The sequence below is a fragment of the Camelus ferus genome, chromosome 17 (assembly GCF_009834535.1).
Source record: "Camelus ferus isolate YT-003-E chromosome 17, BCGSAC_Cfer_1.0, whole genome shotgun sequence".
Classification (NCBI taxonomy): Eukaryota; Metazoa; Chordata; class Mammalia; order Artiodactyla; family Camelidae; genus Camelus; species Camelus ferus.
Window position 1 is genome coordinate 30,132,179 of NC_045712.1, and position 18,147 is coordinate 30,150,325.

The following is an 18,147-nucleotide window of genomic DNA, read 5'->3' on the forward strand; positions in this document are numbered from 1 at the left end:
TGTCTTGGGAGCAAAGCGCAGTGGCTTTGTGTTCCATGAAGTACCAGAGGACCACACGGGAGGCCCGGCTGCCCCGCATCAGCGCAGTGACCACAGTCCTGCTGCCTGTCCTCCCCGTGCCTTCTTCATCACTTCTTAACCCCCTTCGCCTGTTCTGCCCACCCCCGTGATACACCGTGCAGCCCTCCGTGTGGGGCCCAGGGTGCTCCAGCCTGAGGTGTGAGTCTCCCCTCCAGCAGCACAAGGGTCACAGATCGAGGTCAACACGTGCAGTGACGCCCTGTAACCTGTGCCCGGTGTCGTCGCAGGACCGCCCCACCCGGGACAGGGTCCATACTGGATCCAGAGGCTCGGGCGCAGGCCGGCAGGAGCGCCACCAACCACGTGTGGGCGGGAAGCGGAGGCGTCAGGACACGCGCGGACGGGACAAGGGCCCCGCCTGTCAGAGCAGCACCAGATGTGGGAGGACGGCCGGAGACACACAGGGAAGAAGAGTCTGCAGCCAGAATACAAGGGCTTCCAAAGAGCCACGTAAAGGAATCTGTATTTCATCCTAACTGTTGAAAGGGAAGCCCTCGAAAGATTAAGCTCTAATACATGGAAAAATCAGACTGGCTTCTGTAGAAACACCTCTTGGGGGCTACAGACACCATGGATTATAAGAAGCCAGAAAAACTGGGAAACCACTTTAATGGCTGTGGTAAGAACCTACGAGAGACAAACATCTTTTTCGCCTGAAGCACTAAGCAGGGACATTATGAAAGAGATGAGTTCAACGTTCTGGAGACACAGATGGGAATCTGTAGATTGCCAAATTCAGCAAAAAGCAAAAAACCAAACCAAAACAACAAAAACAGAAGGTCCAATTAAACTTGAACTTTGGAAAAACAATGAGAACCTGTCAGTAAGTCCACGCAGCTTGTGGACACACCTGACGCCCTGTACTCCACCCGGCCATCCCGCCTGCAGGCCGGGTCCCCGCGTGCAGGGGCCGAGGCCGGAGCGGCCAGGCTGGCCGGCCAGGTTGAGGCGCGCGCTCACCTGCATCGTGACCAGTCTGTCGTCTACCATCACCTCCTTTGTCAGAAAGTCCGCTCCTATTGTGGCTTTGTACTGATTACTGAATTTCTTGTTCACATACTGGTTCATGAGGGACGTCTTTCCGACTCTGAAATGGGAGGAAAACCACAAGTATGAGTCGACTAGGAAGCACTGAAAACTGCTTCTGACACTTGCAGCTCGGAAGGAACCGGCCCGTCTGGCAGGAGAGCAAGGCGCTGCCCCTCCCAACAGAGGCCGGAGCCAGAAACGTCCCAGCTTCACTCTTGATGACACGCTGTCTCCTGGGACAAAAACGCAGGGCACAGACGTGGGCCAGACGTGGGAAAGCTGCTTGTAAGTCTGGCACAGCTGGCAGAACCCAGCATTACTCTTTCTTCCCCTGCGGGACACCAACCATACGCTCGCCCTGAAGGAAGCCTCGGCAGTAAGCCGCTCCGCTGGTCCAGCAAGGCCTCTGCCGCCCTGGGCGTCTCTCCACGCAGAGGCCGCCAGCCAGGCCAAGAAAACAGCAGCGAGAGGAAGGTGCTGGCGTCACGCAGACATGTGCGCCCGCCAGCCCTCTGCTGCCTCACGGCCACTCCACCAAAGCAGCACGGCCTCAGGGCACACGCCTCAGCGCACCCTCTCCGGGGCGCACTCCTCGGGTGAGCGCGCGGCTGCAGCAAGAAAACGGAGCGAGAGGCTGTGTGCCTGTTTTTCGGTAACGAGGGTAGGCTGGGCTGAAGGAAGTGCAAGACATCCTCACAGCCAATACCTCCCTTCTCCACAAAGGAACAGCCATTTCATACACAGGGCCCGGAAGCACAGACAGAGCCTAGGGCATGTTCTCCAACCCAGGCCCCCGGAATCAGAGTTTCCAGGGGGAGAAGTCAGGAAATTCGCAATCCAACAAGGACCTGGTGGCTCTTCTCAGGCACGTTTGGGGCAGCCCAGAAACACTGCCAAAGAGCTCCTGCACACTGGTCTGGGCAGATGCTAAATCTTTCTTCTTTCTTTTCCTTAAATGGAGGCACTGGGGATTGAACCCGTGACCTCCTGCGTGCTAAGCATGTGCTCTACCACGGAGCTCCACCCCACACCCCAGCAAATGTTAATTTTTAAAGGGCTCCTTAGGTGATTAAAAAAGCCAGCCAGGGTAGAAAAGTCCCCGCCTCTTAAAAGGAACTTTGGAATAAGGAGGCACACCTGAATGTATTATTAATTTTAAAAATATGTAGCCTCCAGCAGGTCTGAGCTTCCGCAGGTCACTTCAGATGCCAAGTCTGAGAAGCCTCCCGCAGAACCCCACAGCTACTAGAGAACTAGTTACTCGGGCACAGCGCCAGGACAGGGGCAGACCCTGCCTCAATGCACCTTGCAGGAGTCACCTTTTTTGCAGATTGAAGGTTTGTGGCGACCCTGTGTCAAGCAAGTCTATCAGCACTGTCTTTCCAGCAGGATTTGCTCACTTCATGTCTGTGTCCCACTTTGGTAATACGTTTGTCGTAATGATCTGTGATCAGTGATCTTAGATGTTACTATTGCAGAAATAGCATGACTCACTGAAGGCTGAGATAATGGTTAGCATTCTTCTCTTTAAAGCAGTAAACGCATCTTTAAATTAAGATGTGTACTTTTTTTAGTGGGAATGCTGCTGCACACTTAGTACACTGCTACTTTTACACACCCTGGGAGCCAGGAAAGTCGTGTGCCCGCTCTGCGGCGGTGGTCTGGAAGCCAACCCACACATCTCCAAGTTACACGTGTACCGCACAGTGTCCCCAAACCTACATCTCAGAGGCATGAAGCCAATGCAACAAGTCTGCATAAAAACGACTCCCTGGTCTGCCCAGCTTGAGAAAAAGGAACCCCATGATTTACCCAAACCATGCCCAGGCTGGGGGCCGAGGGGTTACACAGCCAGGCCCGCTCAGGTCCCCACTGTGCCCTCAGCAGCGGGGAAACAAGGCAGCGGGTGTCAGCGTGGCAGGCTCGGGCTCAGGCTCCAGGAAATGAGTTTAAATCCTCGCTCATCTGTTAGCTCACATCCGTGAGGAACACTTACCCGGAATCTCCCAGGATGATAACCTTCAGCAACACTTTCTTCCTAGAGGTCATCCTTCAAGCTGGAAGAGAGCAGACAGCGTGTCAGCAGGGCAGAAGCACCATGGAGACCGCCCCCTCCCCCCAGCACGAAGGCCCACGCTGCCAGCCCGACGGCCCCACGCCCTGAGCCTCCCGCCCTTGGGAGGGTCTGAAAGGGGGACCAACTCCCGCCCCGGTGCTGGAACAGTGAGGATTCTGCTCCATCTCCTCAGCAGCCGGTCGGGTGCCGTCCAGCCCCAGCTCAAACACCCTCCTCTGAGAGGCCGCCACTCCCTCCCCGCAGCTGAGCCCTGAGCACCGGCCCCCTACGCCCTGAGAACCAGCTCATCACTTCACAGTCCGCCCTCAGGACCCGTGGCCCTGCAGCCGCAGATTCCACCCGGTGGAGAGGGGTGTCGTCACTGTGTATGTCGGAAAAAATCTCCGTGTAAGTGAACAACAAACCCATGTTGTTCAAGGGTCAGCTGTACTGAACATTTTAATGTGTTATATTCATTTGTCTTCTCTCTCATAATTTCCGTCAAGACAGCCCTACTCCTCTGGATCTCCAGTGCCAGGTAGAGAGCGGTCAACGACTGGGTTAGTGCACGAAGAACACCTGGCTATGGCTCTTGGGGCCTTTCCGGCAGCCTTCTCTAGCCTTGACCAGACAGCATGTAAGACGCCTGATCTGTGCTCAGCTCTGACCTTACTTCTCAAGACCAGCCTCGCAGTCCCCAGGGCCTGGCCCAGGAACTTTTAAAAGATGAGCGAGTCCTAAATTTTGGACCCCAACATTAGCAACTTCTCTGAAAGCAGGCACGCCCCTCAGAATCCCTGCTAGAAGGCTGTGATCGCCTCTAGCATCAGGGATCAAGACTGGACGTGAATGCCCTCAAAAGTGACACCATGCCTTCTGAGAACCCCCAGCGTTGGCCCACTGTCCCCAAGAGACACTGAAACAGCCGACAGGAGGCCAGGGGCAGTACCTCACTGCCACCTTCTGTGGGACTGGGGAGTAAGTGATCGCACATGAAGCAGGAAGGAAGTGAGTTAAACAAAGCTTCCTGTCATTCCTCCAGTCTGGGAACCAGAACAGTCTAGACTGGTCCTGACAGATCCGCCTACTGCCGGGTGTGACTTAGCACGCGGATACTGAACCCCACTACTCCGGCTGTGCCGCTGATCGCTGTGTGACCTTGGGCAAGTTGTTTAACCTCTCTGTTGGGATCTGTCCCAAGGATGATGTGAGGCCTGAATGGGTAAAATGCTCAGGACAGTGACCAGAACAGACTACGTGGGCAGTAAGAGTCAGTGCTCTCACTGCAGTGTGCGCCAAGTACAGAGATGAAGAGAGAACACCAGGGCCCCGAAGGCAGGGGAGAACCAGTGAGTCAGAGCCTGGTGTCAGCTGGTGGCTTTCAGCTGGTGGTACAAAAGGAAAGATCAGAACCGACCAGTTCCCCCGGGGCAGAATTAGACAGCGAGCCCTCTGCTCCTGAAAGTGGTGTATTCCAACCATGCAGGAACAGGAGGCAAACCAGAGGCAGCTCACCCGGCCCCAGGCCCTGTGACCCAACCTGAGGGTCACGCTCCTTCAGCACCCAGGCCATGCTGGTCAGTGCCCCGAGCTGGTCCAGCGCCGGTCAGGGGCAGCATGAGAGGCCCCGGGGCTGTGCCGAGCCCGAGCCAGCAGATCCAGGGGTGGTTCTGGTTTTCTGTCAGCGGGGAGAGGTACACCCCGACATCACCCCCAGCCCTACCTCCGTCCCCAGGGCCGGCCCGGACCGGGGTGAAGAGTCTCATGCCAAGGTCGGGTGCCACATTTTGAGTGAGAGACCAGATTACGACAGCTGGGGTGAGTTTCAAATCCAAAGGGCAAATTAAGGAAAGAGATGGAGAGAGGAGCTCCGCAGAGAGCTCCCTGAAAACTAAGAAAGCCACGGACTCCGAGACCAGAGAAAGGCGTTTCTATGACTTGGCTCAGTAAGTCTCATGGGGCACCGAGTATTATTTAATAATATTAGAAAGAAAACAAGAAACACACATCAACGTCCCTGCTCCTGTGGGCAGGTCTCACATTTGTGTCCTCGGGGATCCCGCTCACACAGGCTGTGGGTGTGCCCGTGTGGCTGCCCGGTTGGGCTGACCCTCTCAGGCAGCAGAGCAGGACCCCGAGCCGTGCCCCTCACCTGCAAACCCCAGGTCCCGGCACCCCCAGAAAACACCCGGGTCCCCCCCGCCCCCGGCCAGGCACTGGTCCCCTCCACATGACTGCTCATCCTCGTTTCCAGTGTAGTCTCAGCGTCTAATGGCTCTTCCAGTGAGCTAAGCACTTAAACGACCATGCCCACCTTTAACTTAATACGTCAAAACCTGGGGGAAACAATGCCACAAACAGCACCTCTGACCTTCCACTTGGGGGATTACTTTCTCGGGACACAGCGGGAAAGCGAGCCAAGGTCAAATTCACAGCCCGGGGGAAGGAGTCTATCCCTCTTAACTCGCAGATACTGTCCAGGAGTGGAGTTACGGAGTCAAAAGTATGAATGTTTTCATAATTTTGGCTAATTCAGTTTCCTGAAGGATTTTCCAAACTTATACTGCAACCACTGCTGCAGTTTTCACAGCATACAGGATCTAAATGAGAAAAAGGACAATTTTGCTGAGACAAACAAAATCTGAATAAATGAAGAGATATTTCTAGTAGGAAGCTTAATGTAAAGATACGAAATCTTCCCCTTTTAAACAACTGCAAGGATTTCTGGGGGAATCTGATGAAGTAATTACAGCTTTATTCACAAACATAAATGCAGAAGAGTCCCTCCCATCCCTCCTCAAAAGAACTGATGACAGGGGACTCGCCGACAGTCTTAGGAAGCGCGTTATAAACAGACAGCGTTAATAGCACGGGCTGGCGCAGGGCTGAACAGAAAGAGACTCCAGACGTGAACGCTTCAGACAGACAGAGCGTTATAAAATTCAGCAGCAAGCAGGTGAACAGTTCACTACATGGTCAGAATTAAGACCCCCAAACCTCACCTTCCAAAACAGCTTCCCGAAGAAGTAAAGATTTACACGCAAGGACGGCCACAAACCAAGCCGACAGGACACACACTCTAGCAGGCCCTGCCTGGCTCCGAGAGGGGCTGCCAAATGACTGCCTCCTCTTACACCCACTTTCCGTGACCTCTCCAGGAGCACATTACCTTTAAACCCAAAAGGCTATTTACATTTTGGAAAAAAATAATCATCTGGTGATCTTTCAAATAACTTTTCTGATGATAAAAATATTCCCTGTTCATCATGAAAGACCAACTGTACCTAAACGCAGACTCTGATTTCAGGGCTCACTGAACATTCACCGGCTGCTGTGAGCGGTGCTCAACAGCGGACCCGAAGGAACCTGCATCTGGTTTCACCAGGACGCCAATGGCTTCAAACTGGCGAGAGCTGAGAGCTGTTTCTGTACTTAATGTTCTCCGGGATCAAGAATGGGACACTTGTTTCCAGAAAAGAGCTAAGAAAAACAAAACCAAAACAACTTGAACACAACTTTTGCCAAAAGAAGCGGTGGTTTCAGAATCTTTACTGGCAGTTTCTGCTCTCTGCCACCCGCTTCCATCACCATCTGCGTGGATTTTTGAAGACTGAAACTGCTTTTTAGAATCCTATGTTAGAAATTTCTAACTGGAAAATGGTCCTCTGATGCACAGACCACTTCCTTGCACGGGGAAAACTGAAGCAGGCAGAGGCAACGGAAGAAAAGAGTCGTACAAGGGCCCCAACCCGTTTCCTGGAAATGAGCATTTTAGGTAACACCCGCTGATTCACGAACATCTCCTAAAACCTCTCTTGCACAAGGTATATTCAGAGCACATTTCCTTCCTTCTGCTATCAGACTAACCTTGATCAGTATGCTCTGGAGTGAGTCCTTGGAAGAACAAGCATTTTTTTGAGAGTGAACACTAAATATTCTTCATGCTGAATCAATTCTTTCCCTCAAGAATAGTGTTTGTCATGCAACATCAAACGCTAGCATTTCGCCCCAGCAGCCTGGAGGTATCACTTTCCTCAGCTCTGAAGCTGAGCCCAACACAATACGGAAGCCCCAAGCAGATAAAGACATCAGGAAAATACTGTCCAGGGTTCTGGGCTGGGCAGCGTCAGGGAGGGCAGAGAGAACAGAGGACCGGCGTGGGGACAGGGGAGAGCAGGGGAGAGGGAGGAAGCGGGCGTCAGCGGGCCCTTTCGAAGCCTGAGGGCTTGGAGGCAGAACAGTGTTGCCTGGTGATAAGCAACTCGGGCCGCTCCACAGGGAGCTGCAGTGTCAAGGAGTGAAAGCAAAGTGTTTGTGAAGCCGCCGAGACAACAAGGTGAAACTCAGGGAACAACAGCGACCTAGGTGTCATCATGCTGAGGTCACGTGGCAGTGCAGCACAGAGTGGGGTGAGCGGCGTGCAAGCCCAGGCCCCCACACTTGGTGGCCACGCCGCGCTGCGACACCCACTGTCATCTCAAGGAGGACTCTGCTTCACCAGGGCTGGGCTCGGCCCTCATGCCGGCATTTAAAAAAGCTCGCCCCGGAGACTGAGGCACATACACGAGGCTTGGAAACTGGTGGCAGGAGGTCAGCTGTTCTGATGCCCGTGTGTGTCCCACACAAAAGCGCAACGGTGGCACGACGTCTGTGAACAAGTGCTGGGGGCTCGACAAGACGGGCAGGTAGAACCGACCAGCTTCCTCGCGCCCACTCACGTCCACCCTGGGGCTGTGCTTCCAGGCCGCCCACCTGCGGCAGTGAGGCCCCAGCCACACAGCTGACTTTCCTGCCACCACGAAGGGACCCAGCTGCAGAAAACTCAGAAGAGTACAGAAGAATGAAGCAAGGACGAAAGGCTGAACACGACTCTCTGGCGCAGTTCCTGCAACGTGAGGCTGCGGGCCTCCCGGCCCTCCTTCCAGCGTCCGGGTCGTGCTCCTCCCGTCTCTGTGTCCTGCTTTTTCTACACGAACACCTTCCCGTGTCACTAAGGTCAGTGACGTTCCAGCACGTGGGTAACCCCGCTCATCTGTTAGTAAGTGGCTGTTTTTAAGTATCAGGTGAACTTACATACATAACGTCAGCATAATCCAGTCAGACTCACAAATGTGCTGCTAGCTAAACAACGTGAGTATTTTAGAGGCCACTGAAATACACAAATTATTTTCCACAACAGCTTTACTTCCCCTCTCACCAGCAATGAATAGTTTTTCAATTTCACCATACATACCGAGCTACTGTGAGCACAAATCATTGTTAATCGTGTAGCCAGAAATGCGGGTCAACCGGCTCTGCCTCTATTTCTTAGATTAAGCACCAAACACGTCCACCACGTATCTTCCAGCTGCATCACAGTCTCTGCCTGTTTTACGTACTAGAATGTGATTTACTGCACACATGGTTTAAATACAACATTGGGAAGGGAGCATCACTGGGATACAGATTTCAGAAGCAAAAGCCTTCCTTCCACGCAGATTAAAGCATCATCTGAACTCTAAACAATCATCTCCATCCCACTCTCTTCCAAGACTCCGTGCTCCGTTCCTGACCATGAGAGACCCAGCAGGCATCTTGCTCTCCAGACTGAGGGGCATCAAGGCTCAGAGGGACGGAGGCGAGCACCGTCTGCTGGTAGGGGCTTGGAGAAGGAAACATGAAGAGACTGGGAGGGCACCTGACTTCACACTGCCACACTGAGCAGGCGTGCCTGCTGTCGGCAGACCCCTGATCGGACCAGGCCCCACGAGTGGCAGAGCACAGCCCAGGGGACAGCAAGAAGGGAGCACCACTTAGCGAGCCACACTGAGGCCACCTGTTTACTCCTCAGGACTGACCCAGAAGGTCAGTGAGGAAAGAGAAGCTCGTATGTGATCACTGGGTTTCTAAAAATATTCAGACGTGAGACTGGAGCCCAGGACTGATTACAGAGACCTTCATCTCAGCCACGACGCTGGGTTGATCACTAAGATCAAAACAGCATTTCATGCTTCAAAATAACCCAGAGGGTGAGATTAGGTGCACAGACAGGAGACGCGTGGGTGGATGACCAAGGCAGAGCGACTGGGGCGTGCGGGTTCATAGACTGTTCTCGTTACTCTGTACACATCTGAGATTTCCAACAATAAAGACTGGGAATGCAATTCATACTTTTACCAAGCTAGGACTATCGAGGACATCACGAATGTATACATTCGTGTTCATCAATAAAAATACCCTGACAAACTTTCATGGCAAACGTGTCCCAGGGTAAGGCCTGGCAGCGGTCCCCGGCGGCTGTGATGAGCAGCCCTGGGGAGAGGGCAGGCAGGCATGTTCATTCTGCGGCCACAGGAACACCCAGACATACCTTCTAAAAAGGGGGCCTAAATAAAAAACTGTCTTATGGCTTTGATAAGAACAGGTAGGTTTTTTTAAGACCAGTTTGAGAGAGAAAGATATAACACAAATATTCAATTTGGATTCTCGTCCCAGAGGAGCTTAAGCTGGAAAGGGAAAAGTCAGAGTAGGATCAGAATCTTCAACAAGTAACATCACCCAGCCAATTCCAGGTCCAATTCCAGCGGCTACAACGCGCTACACAAGGGTTCTAGAGCAGCGGAAACGGCCACGAAGTGTCATGGGTGAGTGAAAACCCACTCTGAGCAGCGCGTCGGCCAGCGGGTGGGCGGCAGCTGTGGTGGCTGTGGGAGGTGTGCGTGCCTGCGGGGCGCGGGGGACAGAAAGCAGGGCAGTGAAGGAAGGCCGGCCACCCCGGCCCTGGTTCAGACGCGCGCACGACCGTCGCCGACCGCTCCTCAGCAGAGCTCACCGGGTGCTTGTCTCCAAGCTAAGCACCTTATCTGCCCACCTCACTGGGAGGCACAAAGGCTAAGATAACTGAGTGCTAACGTGAGACAGTATTCGGGTGGCCAGCGTGCCCGTGGGGCTGGGAACTGAAGCCTGGCCGCTGTAACAACCCAAGGGTTAGCAAATCCAGGAAATACTCCACTGCAAGAAAGAGAAAAAAGGTCGGAAAGTGTGACAGACTGGCCTGAGTTAAAAATAAAAATGGCTTCAAAGTTCTAAGACCCGGGGGAGAGGCAAAATAAATAATATCACTGACTAATGTTTTGAAGACTACAGAATTAAAACTGAAGTCATAACTTCAAACAGCAGCATAAATGTTTCACCAATAAAGAAAGATGGAAACTGAAATTGTTCTGAAACCCCAAGATTAGGTGGTATGGGGACCAAATGCAGGTACAAGATGGTGAAAGAGAGAAAAATGGAGGCGGCCAGGGCCCCACACCCAGGGGGTCCGGGGGAGGGACCCGAGCCTCAAGGGAGGCAGGAGGCTCACTGTGGGCTGGGGCGAGAATGGGAAGACCCCCAGCCTGGTGGGCAGGAAGGGAAGGGCTGAGCGGACTTCAGTGGCATCGCCAGGGCAGTGCTGGTCAGTGCGCGCTCAGGAGAGTGCTGGTGCCCTGCAGACAGACACCAGGCTGGACGGGAAAGCAGACGAGCAGCCGGTCAGGATGCACACCACCTCTGGACGGATGACAAGCGCTGAGGCATCGAAGCCGCTCCCCAGTTCTGACGGGCTCGTGTTCATCACCCTGCTCCCCGGAGTCACCGGCCTGGCCCTTCAGCTGGCCGAGTCCACACGACTGTCTCAGAGCAACCCTGAAGCCTTCCATCTGGGTGCCGAAGCCCGGGTGTGCCAGGGCCTGTCAGTGGCTAGTTCTCTTCACTCCCTCCAGGTCAAACGCTGCCTTCCCCAAGGAGCTTCCCAACCTCCCCAGAGCCCAGGACAGACTCCAGCCTTCCTGCCACCAGTTTCCAGTGCATTCTCCTGCACTGCCCGGGACAGCTGAGGTTCTACGAGGCCCTCTCGGTGGAAGAGCGCAACCTTCAGGGGCTGTCGGCGGGCAGCGCAGAGCTGGGCGGAGTCGCTGCGCGGGGGGCGGCGGCGGGAAAGGAAGGCCACAACGGGCCACTGTTCCTCCCGGGACACTGGAATCCACAAAGCCTGAAACCCGCGGTCCACGGGTGAGGCCGAACCTGCATGCTCCGGGTGAGACTCACTGCAACACCACCCAACAGGCTGCTGGTCAGCTGCTCCACTTAGAGCCACCACCTCGTGGGGGGAAACTCGGAGAAAAGTCACCAGAAGCCTTCAGAAGGACACTGTGGGGGTCCAGGGGATAAGGGCAGACACCCTTTCACTGCACAACACAAGTATCCAGCGAGAGAACACATGAAGGAGCTGCCCAAACACTTCATAGAAACATCTTAATTCTGCTTCCGGGACCGCAACCAAGGCCGTACTCATCTCACTACTTTCCTTCATTAGACAGACACCAAGAGCAAGAACAGACACAAGACTGTTACGCAGAAGTCACACAAAATGCCGCAGTAAGACACTGCTGTGACCAAACATAGTACATTAATTTTAAGGGTAATTACCTTAGTCAGGAGAGTTAGGGCAGGATGCCCCCCCTCCAGGCAGAAAGGCCAGCCCATGAAAGCACCTGGCGGGTCCGCCCGATCACACGGGGCTGCCGAAGCCCCGCACGGACCAGAGCGGTAAGGAGCCCGCCCTTGGGGGCGTCTCCCACAGCAGTGCTCGCACCGTGAAGCCATCAACCTGCCTGCCAGGTGGAGGAGGAGACCCAACGGTGGACAGAGAAGAGGCCGCTGAAACCCCAGGGCCCCAGGTGAAGGGGCAGCGTGACACAGTGGCCTGGATCAGGGAGAGTGGAAATAGGGGAGGCCAAGGAAGACCCCAGGTTCACGTGTAAAGGAGCCAAAAGGATCCCAGGTCAGGGATCTGAAAGAGAGCCAGTGTCTTCTGGAAGGGAATTATGCTTGACTCAGACATGCTAAGTTTGAGCTGACCTGGATACAAAGAAGATACAGTCTTAACTCAGTAAGCATGTGTTTTGTTTGATTAATGCTCACAGTGTCTTTAAACGGTAAATACATAATTGAGCAAAGGCTAGACATGGACCAAAATGCAGAAGTGATAAAGGATCTGAGTAATCTTTTACACCTTTTACTGTTGGAAAAACCATGAAAAGCAAAGATACTGGGCAGGGCTAAGCTGTGATCAACCCAGCATGGAATCTGCCCAGAGGCGGCGCCCACACCAGGGACAGAGATGGCCAGGGACAAGGAGCAGGCCTTGCTGAAGCAGCCTGTACTATGGAAAGTTCGAGGGCCACTGCTTTAACTGACTCAGCACCCTTTTCCTCATCAAGACTCACACACAGAAAAGTCAGCGCGCTTGTCCAAGGCCACACAGCTAGTTATCCGTGGAGCCAGGATCTGAACCAAGGCTGTCCGGCTCCCGAGTTCCTGCTCTCAAGTTACGTCTTCTAGCAAGAATCACCGGCTTCTCCAACGTTCAAACTGCCCCTGGGTATCTCAGTACAGGCCACATCCTAGTTTACAATTCTGCTCTGACTGTCCCACTCAAAGCTGCTTAAGGAACTTGGGACAGCAGCCCCCACTGAGGGGGGGCCAGAGCAGATGCTCCCAAGCTCTCGGGGAGCTGGCCAAGTGGTTATCCTGAACACCAGGGAGAGAGAGACAGCTAGACATGGACCAAACAAGGCCATTTAAAGGCCAGCCCCCGCAGAGGAGGTGCTACAACCATGGGAAGGTTATGGGCTTTGGGGGCACAGACCAGGGTTCAGATCCCAACTCACACACACTCGCCGTGTGAACGTAAACACACCTCTGCTCTCATGTGAAGAATGAGATAATGCAGAGAAAGGCCCTGGTGTCCCACCCAGCTCATCAAATACACTCCGTAAGTGGCTGTCATGGCAGGACAGCTTTCTCAAGGGTGATGAAAAACCTGCACTGAGTCAGTCGGCATCACTGCACCTTCCAAGTCTCACTGCACGTCATGATGTTTGCTGTATTCACATGTTAACGGAGAGACACGTGCCTCAGGTCCTAGTCACACATCTGAGACACACCCCCACCCCCCACCCACCTATGTGCCTAGAACCCCAGCAGGTGTCGGCACTGGGCACTGGGTCACACAGCACGCACTGCAGTGCAGACCCGTCTCCAGGAAGACCGATGGCCAGTGCCGACCGAAGAGCAAGCAGAACGGAGCTGCGGGCAGGGTCACCGAGTGGCTCCCTCCCACCCCGCCGCCGAGCGCCGCCTCTGCCCCGACCTTCCTGCAGTCACAGTGACATGTGCACCCTGCGAGCTGGCGGGGCCGCTCGGAGACGAGCCCGCCTCAGACCACAACATCCTGACGCCCCTCCTCCAGGCTTTGCTCCACTGTCCAATCACGTGTTCCCGTTTTTCTCAGGAACGGTGCTCACTCACATGACCTGAGGGGCAAGCCCTCCTAGTTCCATTCAAACGCCTGCTGAGTGTCCGCGAAGTGTCAATCACTGGGCTGGACACCCGGGATGACCCACAGAAAACAACAAACACCTCTTATTTCAAAAGGAGGCCATGATCATTCTCTGTTAAGTCACACAAAGCAGTCTGTTCTGCGGCTCTCAAGTGTTAAACTGGGGAACAGAAAGACTCACAGAGAACTAATTTATGGTTACCAGGGGGTAGAGGGGGCGGGAAGGGATAAATCAGGAATTCGAAATTTGCACTTCTGGGGAGTAATAGAAATAAATGTTTGGTATTTTGATAGTGGTGGTGGTTTCACGGGTGTAGACATCTATCAAAATTCATCGAATCGCACGCCTGAAATGTCTGTGGTTTACTGTACAGGAATCATACCACAATAAAGGTGTTAAAATTTAAAAAAGGTTTTGAAGTGTTAAACTGGAAACTTCAATGGTCAGACCCAGCTGCTCCTTCCCACCCCCTCCTCACAGGGGCTCTGCCATCCTATAGACAAGGCCACTTGCAAAACAGGCCCAAAGCACCCGAATTCTGCCACAGGTCCTTATAAGTCGTTGTATCTTGTGGACTTACCAGGAGAGATTCTTCCACAACACTGACACGCCCCACTTCTGCCGGCACATACAGTGATGAGCTCACCCCTTGTCGGCTTCTGTTTTCAGGGTTGCAGAGCGACTGGGAGACCCCCAGGCCTCGAGCACCAGCCCCAACATCTTCTCAACTCCTCTCAGGCAGCGTGGCCTCGAGACCCCTTAACTTGCCGACTGCCTACCCCTGGCTGGATCAGATTCACGGTACCTCTTCAAACACCAGCCTCTTGGTAGAAGTACCATCCATAACTGACGCATGCTGATGCCGTGAGACTGTCACCCCAGGACAAAAAAGGGTAACTGCCTGAGAAGTTTACAAACCTCTAAAAACTCACTCAGCTTTGAAGTTCGGAGCCCCACTCACAGGTACCACTAGCCTCAGCAGTCACGGCACCTGTCCAGGAAGCGCACTGACGGGTTAAGCTGCACCATCACCCCAAGCCTCGGTCCGTCCAGACCACGCACTCTCGCAGGGGCTTGTGGCTGGCCCTCCAGGAGCCATGGTGTAAAAACACAGAGACACAGTGTATCCTTGGTAATAAAATCTCACTGGAGCAGGGGAGACAACTGGGCAGCAAATCGAAAAAGGCCTGGAGGGCAGAAGGGAGATGCAAAGATGAAAAATGGGTGAGAAAGGCTGTTCCAGACCCGTGCAGTCTACACAGCAGCTACCAGCCACAGGTGGCTATCTACAAGAAACTTAATGAAATCAGTCCCTCAGCCACACCAGCCGCATTTTTAGTGCCCGACGGCCACGTGGCTAGCACCCACCACACGGGACAGCGTACAGAACACTTCCATCATCACAGTTACTGCACGGCGCTGGTCTGAGCCCTTCCGCAGCACTTTACCAGAGTTAAAAGCCAGTCCTCAGACACCTCGAATCTCAATGTACGGCCACCACTCACTCAGAGCTGACTGCCTAGCCCATCTTCCTTCACCCCTGAAAACACAGTGAAGATACTGGCCCTCCAAGGGCAGCCTAGCTGTCAGTTCACATCTGAACTGTGCATCAGAACACCGCAGCCAGACAGCAGCTGCATCGTGAGCACTTCAGAACACATGCCGACACTTGTCCCCGCAGCCCGGGTGCGTCCAAAGCCCAGCCAGGCCCTCTGTAACCCCCCGAGACTGAGGCCCATTAACCGCTTCAAAATCACTGGCTCACAGGAAATGCGGTGAACACTCATTTAAAGGAACATTAAGGACCAGAAACAGACCACACCAACCAACAGGAGCAGCCGTGTTAGACTCCTTGCCTGAGTAAGACGAAGCCTCAGCAGCGCCAGTCAGACCGTAACACCCTGCTGTGGCTCGGCGTGAAAGGCGGCCAAGGCCAGTTTAGGCAGCTTCATGAGACCTTCTGTAGAACTGGATGCAATTCTGTAACGCAGTCTCATGTATCTGTTCTCAAGTACTCTTACAAGAGCTATGGTGAACTGAGGTGTTTCACATGGCTAGATTTACATTCCAAAACAATTTCTTCCTGACCACTTCCTGAATCAAGATGCCAAAAGAAAATAAACCCAGTCAGGTAAGCGACAGTCTGTCTCCACACCTGGAAATTTTTTAAAGCTCCAAAACAAGTACAGCAAATAATACAAAACAGTGTCATGCCTGCTCAGGGCAGATGCCAAAAAGTTAAGTGCTGCCACTCATAGGGCACATACGTGATCCAGGGTCCCCACACAGGGAAGTCCAGGTAACACGACGCAACACTGCCTCCAAGACGGGGAAGCGGTCAGAGGAAGGGCGAGTTACCTCAGATGAGAAGCGAGCGTGTCCTTCTCACTCCTGGTGGGAGACGCTCCACCAGAGCTGACCAAGACAAATGAGGTGCAAAGAGGGCAAAGCCAGGCAGCCTCCACCCCCCACGCCACCAGGGGCTGCGGCCAAAGGCCAGGCGACAGACGCCACGGCGCACGAGCGCCTCTGCTCCCAGCACTGCTGCTGTTCTCCGGCTGGAGCTGCGCACCCCTCCTCGCACACTCAGCACCTGTGCTCCCAGCACTGCGGCTGCTCCCGACCAGTGGCCAGCCGCCTCTCCCTCCTCGCACATTTAGCTGCTGGGCGTAAGGAGGGACTTGCAATGGCCGCTGGGTCTCCAGGGTGTCCACGAGCCCTTTGGTTCCAAAGACGTTCCAGGGGGCCGGCTGGTTTGTTTCTTCCAAAAAGTGAACATCAATTTCAACTTCTTCCCGGTCACACCACCCCAATCCCTCCACCTCTCCAAACAATAAGACCACAGGGATAAGAAGCTGACCACACCTGCAGCATCTACCTCTCTGCCAGTGAAGCGGGGAGGGGCGCTCCCCCAGGGAAGTGCCAGAGCAGCAAACTCCTGCCCGAAGTTTAAGGGTCTACAGGCTTCCACACCTCAAGTGCTGCTTCCAAGCCAGACGCTAGGCACACAGGGGTGGCAGGAGTCCGGCTGACACCCTGTCACAAGGGCTATCGCTCTCAGATCCTTAAGGCAGGAAACAGTCCCAGGTACATCAGCTTTAAAATAAAGATCATATTTCACATAATGTCACAAAGTACGTTATTAAGCCTAGTATGTAAAACACTGGGACTTAAATTCACAAAGCCTCCCCACCAAAAACATTTCTAAACAAGTGCTTAAAAAGTTTAATATGAAAGAAAAAAAAAAGTAGAGAGGACAGTATTGTAAACTCTCATAGTAAGGAAACTTGCAACCGAGAACAGGATGGGATGTCTCCAAGGGGAAAGAATACGCTATTTAGGCCCTAAATTCTAGAACCGTCCTTCTGGGTGGTTTCACTCTAGGGTTTCGCTGCCCTTGGCCAACCGTAAGAACTGCCGGTGCACAAATGGACTCAGACCCGACAACCTTCCCGGGGAAACACCAGCTCTGTGTCCACCTGCACGTTTCTTTCAACATCACCAACAAACACGTGTTTGTGTTCTTTTTTTTTGAACTGATTGCACCATTTCCCCCTGCTTTTCCTCAATTAATGATTTAAACAGAATCTGACATGTGTTCATTTCATATTTAAATGATAGTCATGATCTTACCTTTCCTTAAAAATTATCTTTTAACAATGCCCATCACCTTGATTTAACAGCCAACACTTCCAAGAATTTTTAAGCACATCTGGTTCATCTTAAGAGGCAAAATGCAACACTGAGACTCTGAAGTGCCGACATTCCTAACAGTCTACAGCTGGTCACTCTGAGGCTCGTCAGTGCTGTGGCCTCAGGGGTGTTCTCAGTACCTTCCCCACAAAAGGGCTCGAGATCTGCTCCTTACTCAGATGCAAGAGGAACTCTGGGGTAACACACCTACCGAGGGCTTGGGACCTAACGGTTCTGCACAAGGTGGACATGTTCTTGTTGCGGTGGGAGGTGGGAGGTGGGCGTAGGGGCGAGGATGGAGAGCCGAGACCACGTCTGCTTCGTTAGCACCAAGCAGCTGCCGATTACTTTGGGGCTCAATGTCTCTCTACTTCTCTGATTTCTGGAGCTACCAACACTGGTTTCTGGTGAACTGGAGTGAGCCCCTTATTAATCCAACTCAGTGTGCTGTGGGGTTCCTTGTCCTCTGAACAGTGCAATTACAGAACCTAGTTTAATCTCCACTCTTCTCGCTAAGATGAGCCCCACGACTGCGGGAATCCTCTACCAAATACAGAGCTTAAAACTGAGACATACCCTCTCCTAACACTGAAAGATACAAGAAACAGCAGCAAGAGTCCAGCCCAGAGTGAGCACCTACAACAAGCACACAGCCCCGGGGACGCCAGCGGGACACCTGCGCCGGAGGGCAACTCTGAAACACTGGAGCTGAAACTCACACCCAAACGTCTGCCAACCGATGAACAGCAAACACGCTACGAGTAAGCAAGCCCCCTGGGCCCTACGGGAGTAAAGAAGTCGAAAAGGGAGGAGAGAAGAGAAACCATCAGATGGCCCGCAGGTGACAACCTTCCTACCCCAATTCCACGGGCCAGAAACACACTCCCCAAGACCGTCCCAAGTGCCCTCCAGGGACTCCTCCTG

At 53.5% G+C, this 18,147-nt stretch overlaps 2 protein-coding genes across 2 annotated transcripts in view; one reads left to right on the forward strand and one right to left on the reverse strand.

Annotated features, from left to right (window-relative positions):
* The window catches only part of LOC116657317, a 46,148-nt gene extending 31,758 nt beyond the window's left edge, over positions 1-14,390 (forward strand). The window contains exon 5 of the mRNA XM_032459439.1: positions 14,200-14,390. Within this exon, the coding sequence (XP_032315330.1) occupies positions 14,200-14,390 (191 nt within the window). The remainder of the gene's footprint in view (positions 1-14,199) is intronic.
* Positions 1-18,147, reverse strand: part of RAB7A (RAB7A, member RAS oncogene family) — a 54,855-nt gene that overhangs the window by 11,163 nt on the left and 25,545 nt on the right. The window contains exons 2-3 of the mRNA XM_032458779.1: positions 3,107-3,167; positions 1,042-1,168 (exon numbers count right to left, since the gene is read on the reverse strand). Coding sequence (XP_032314670.1) covers positions 1,042-1,168; positions 3,107-3,159 — 180 coding nt within the window. The 5' untranslated portion in view covers positions 3,160-3,167. The remainder of the gene's footprint in view (positions 1-1,041; positions 1,169-3,106; positions 3,168-18,147) is intronic.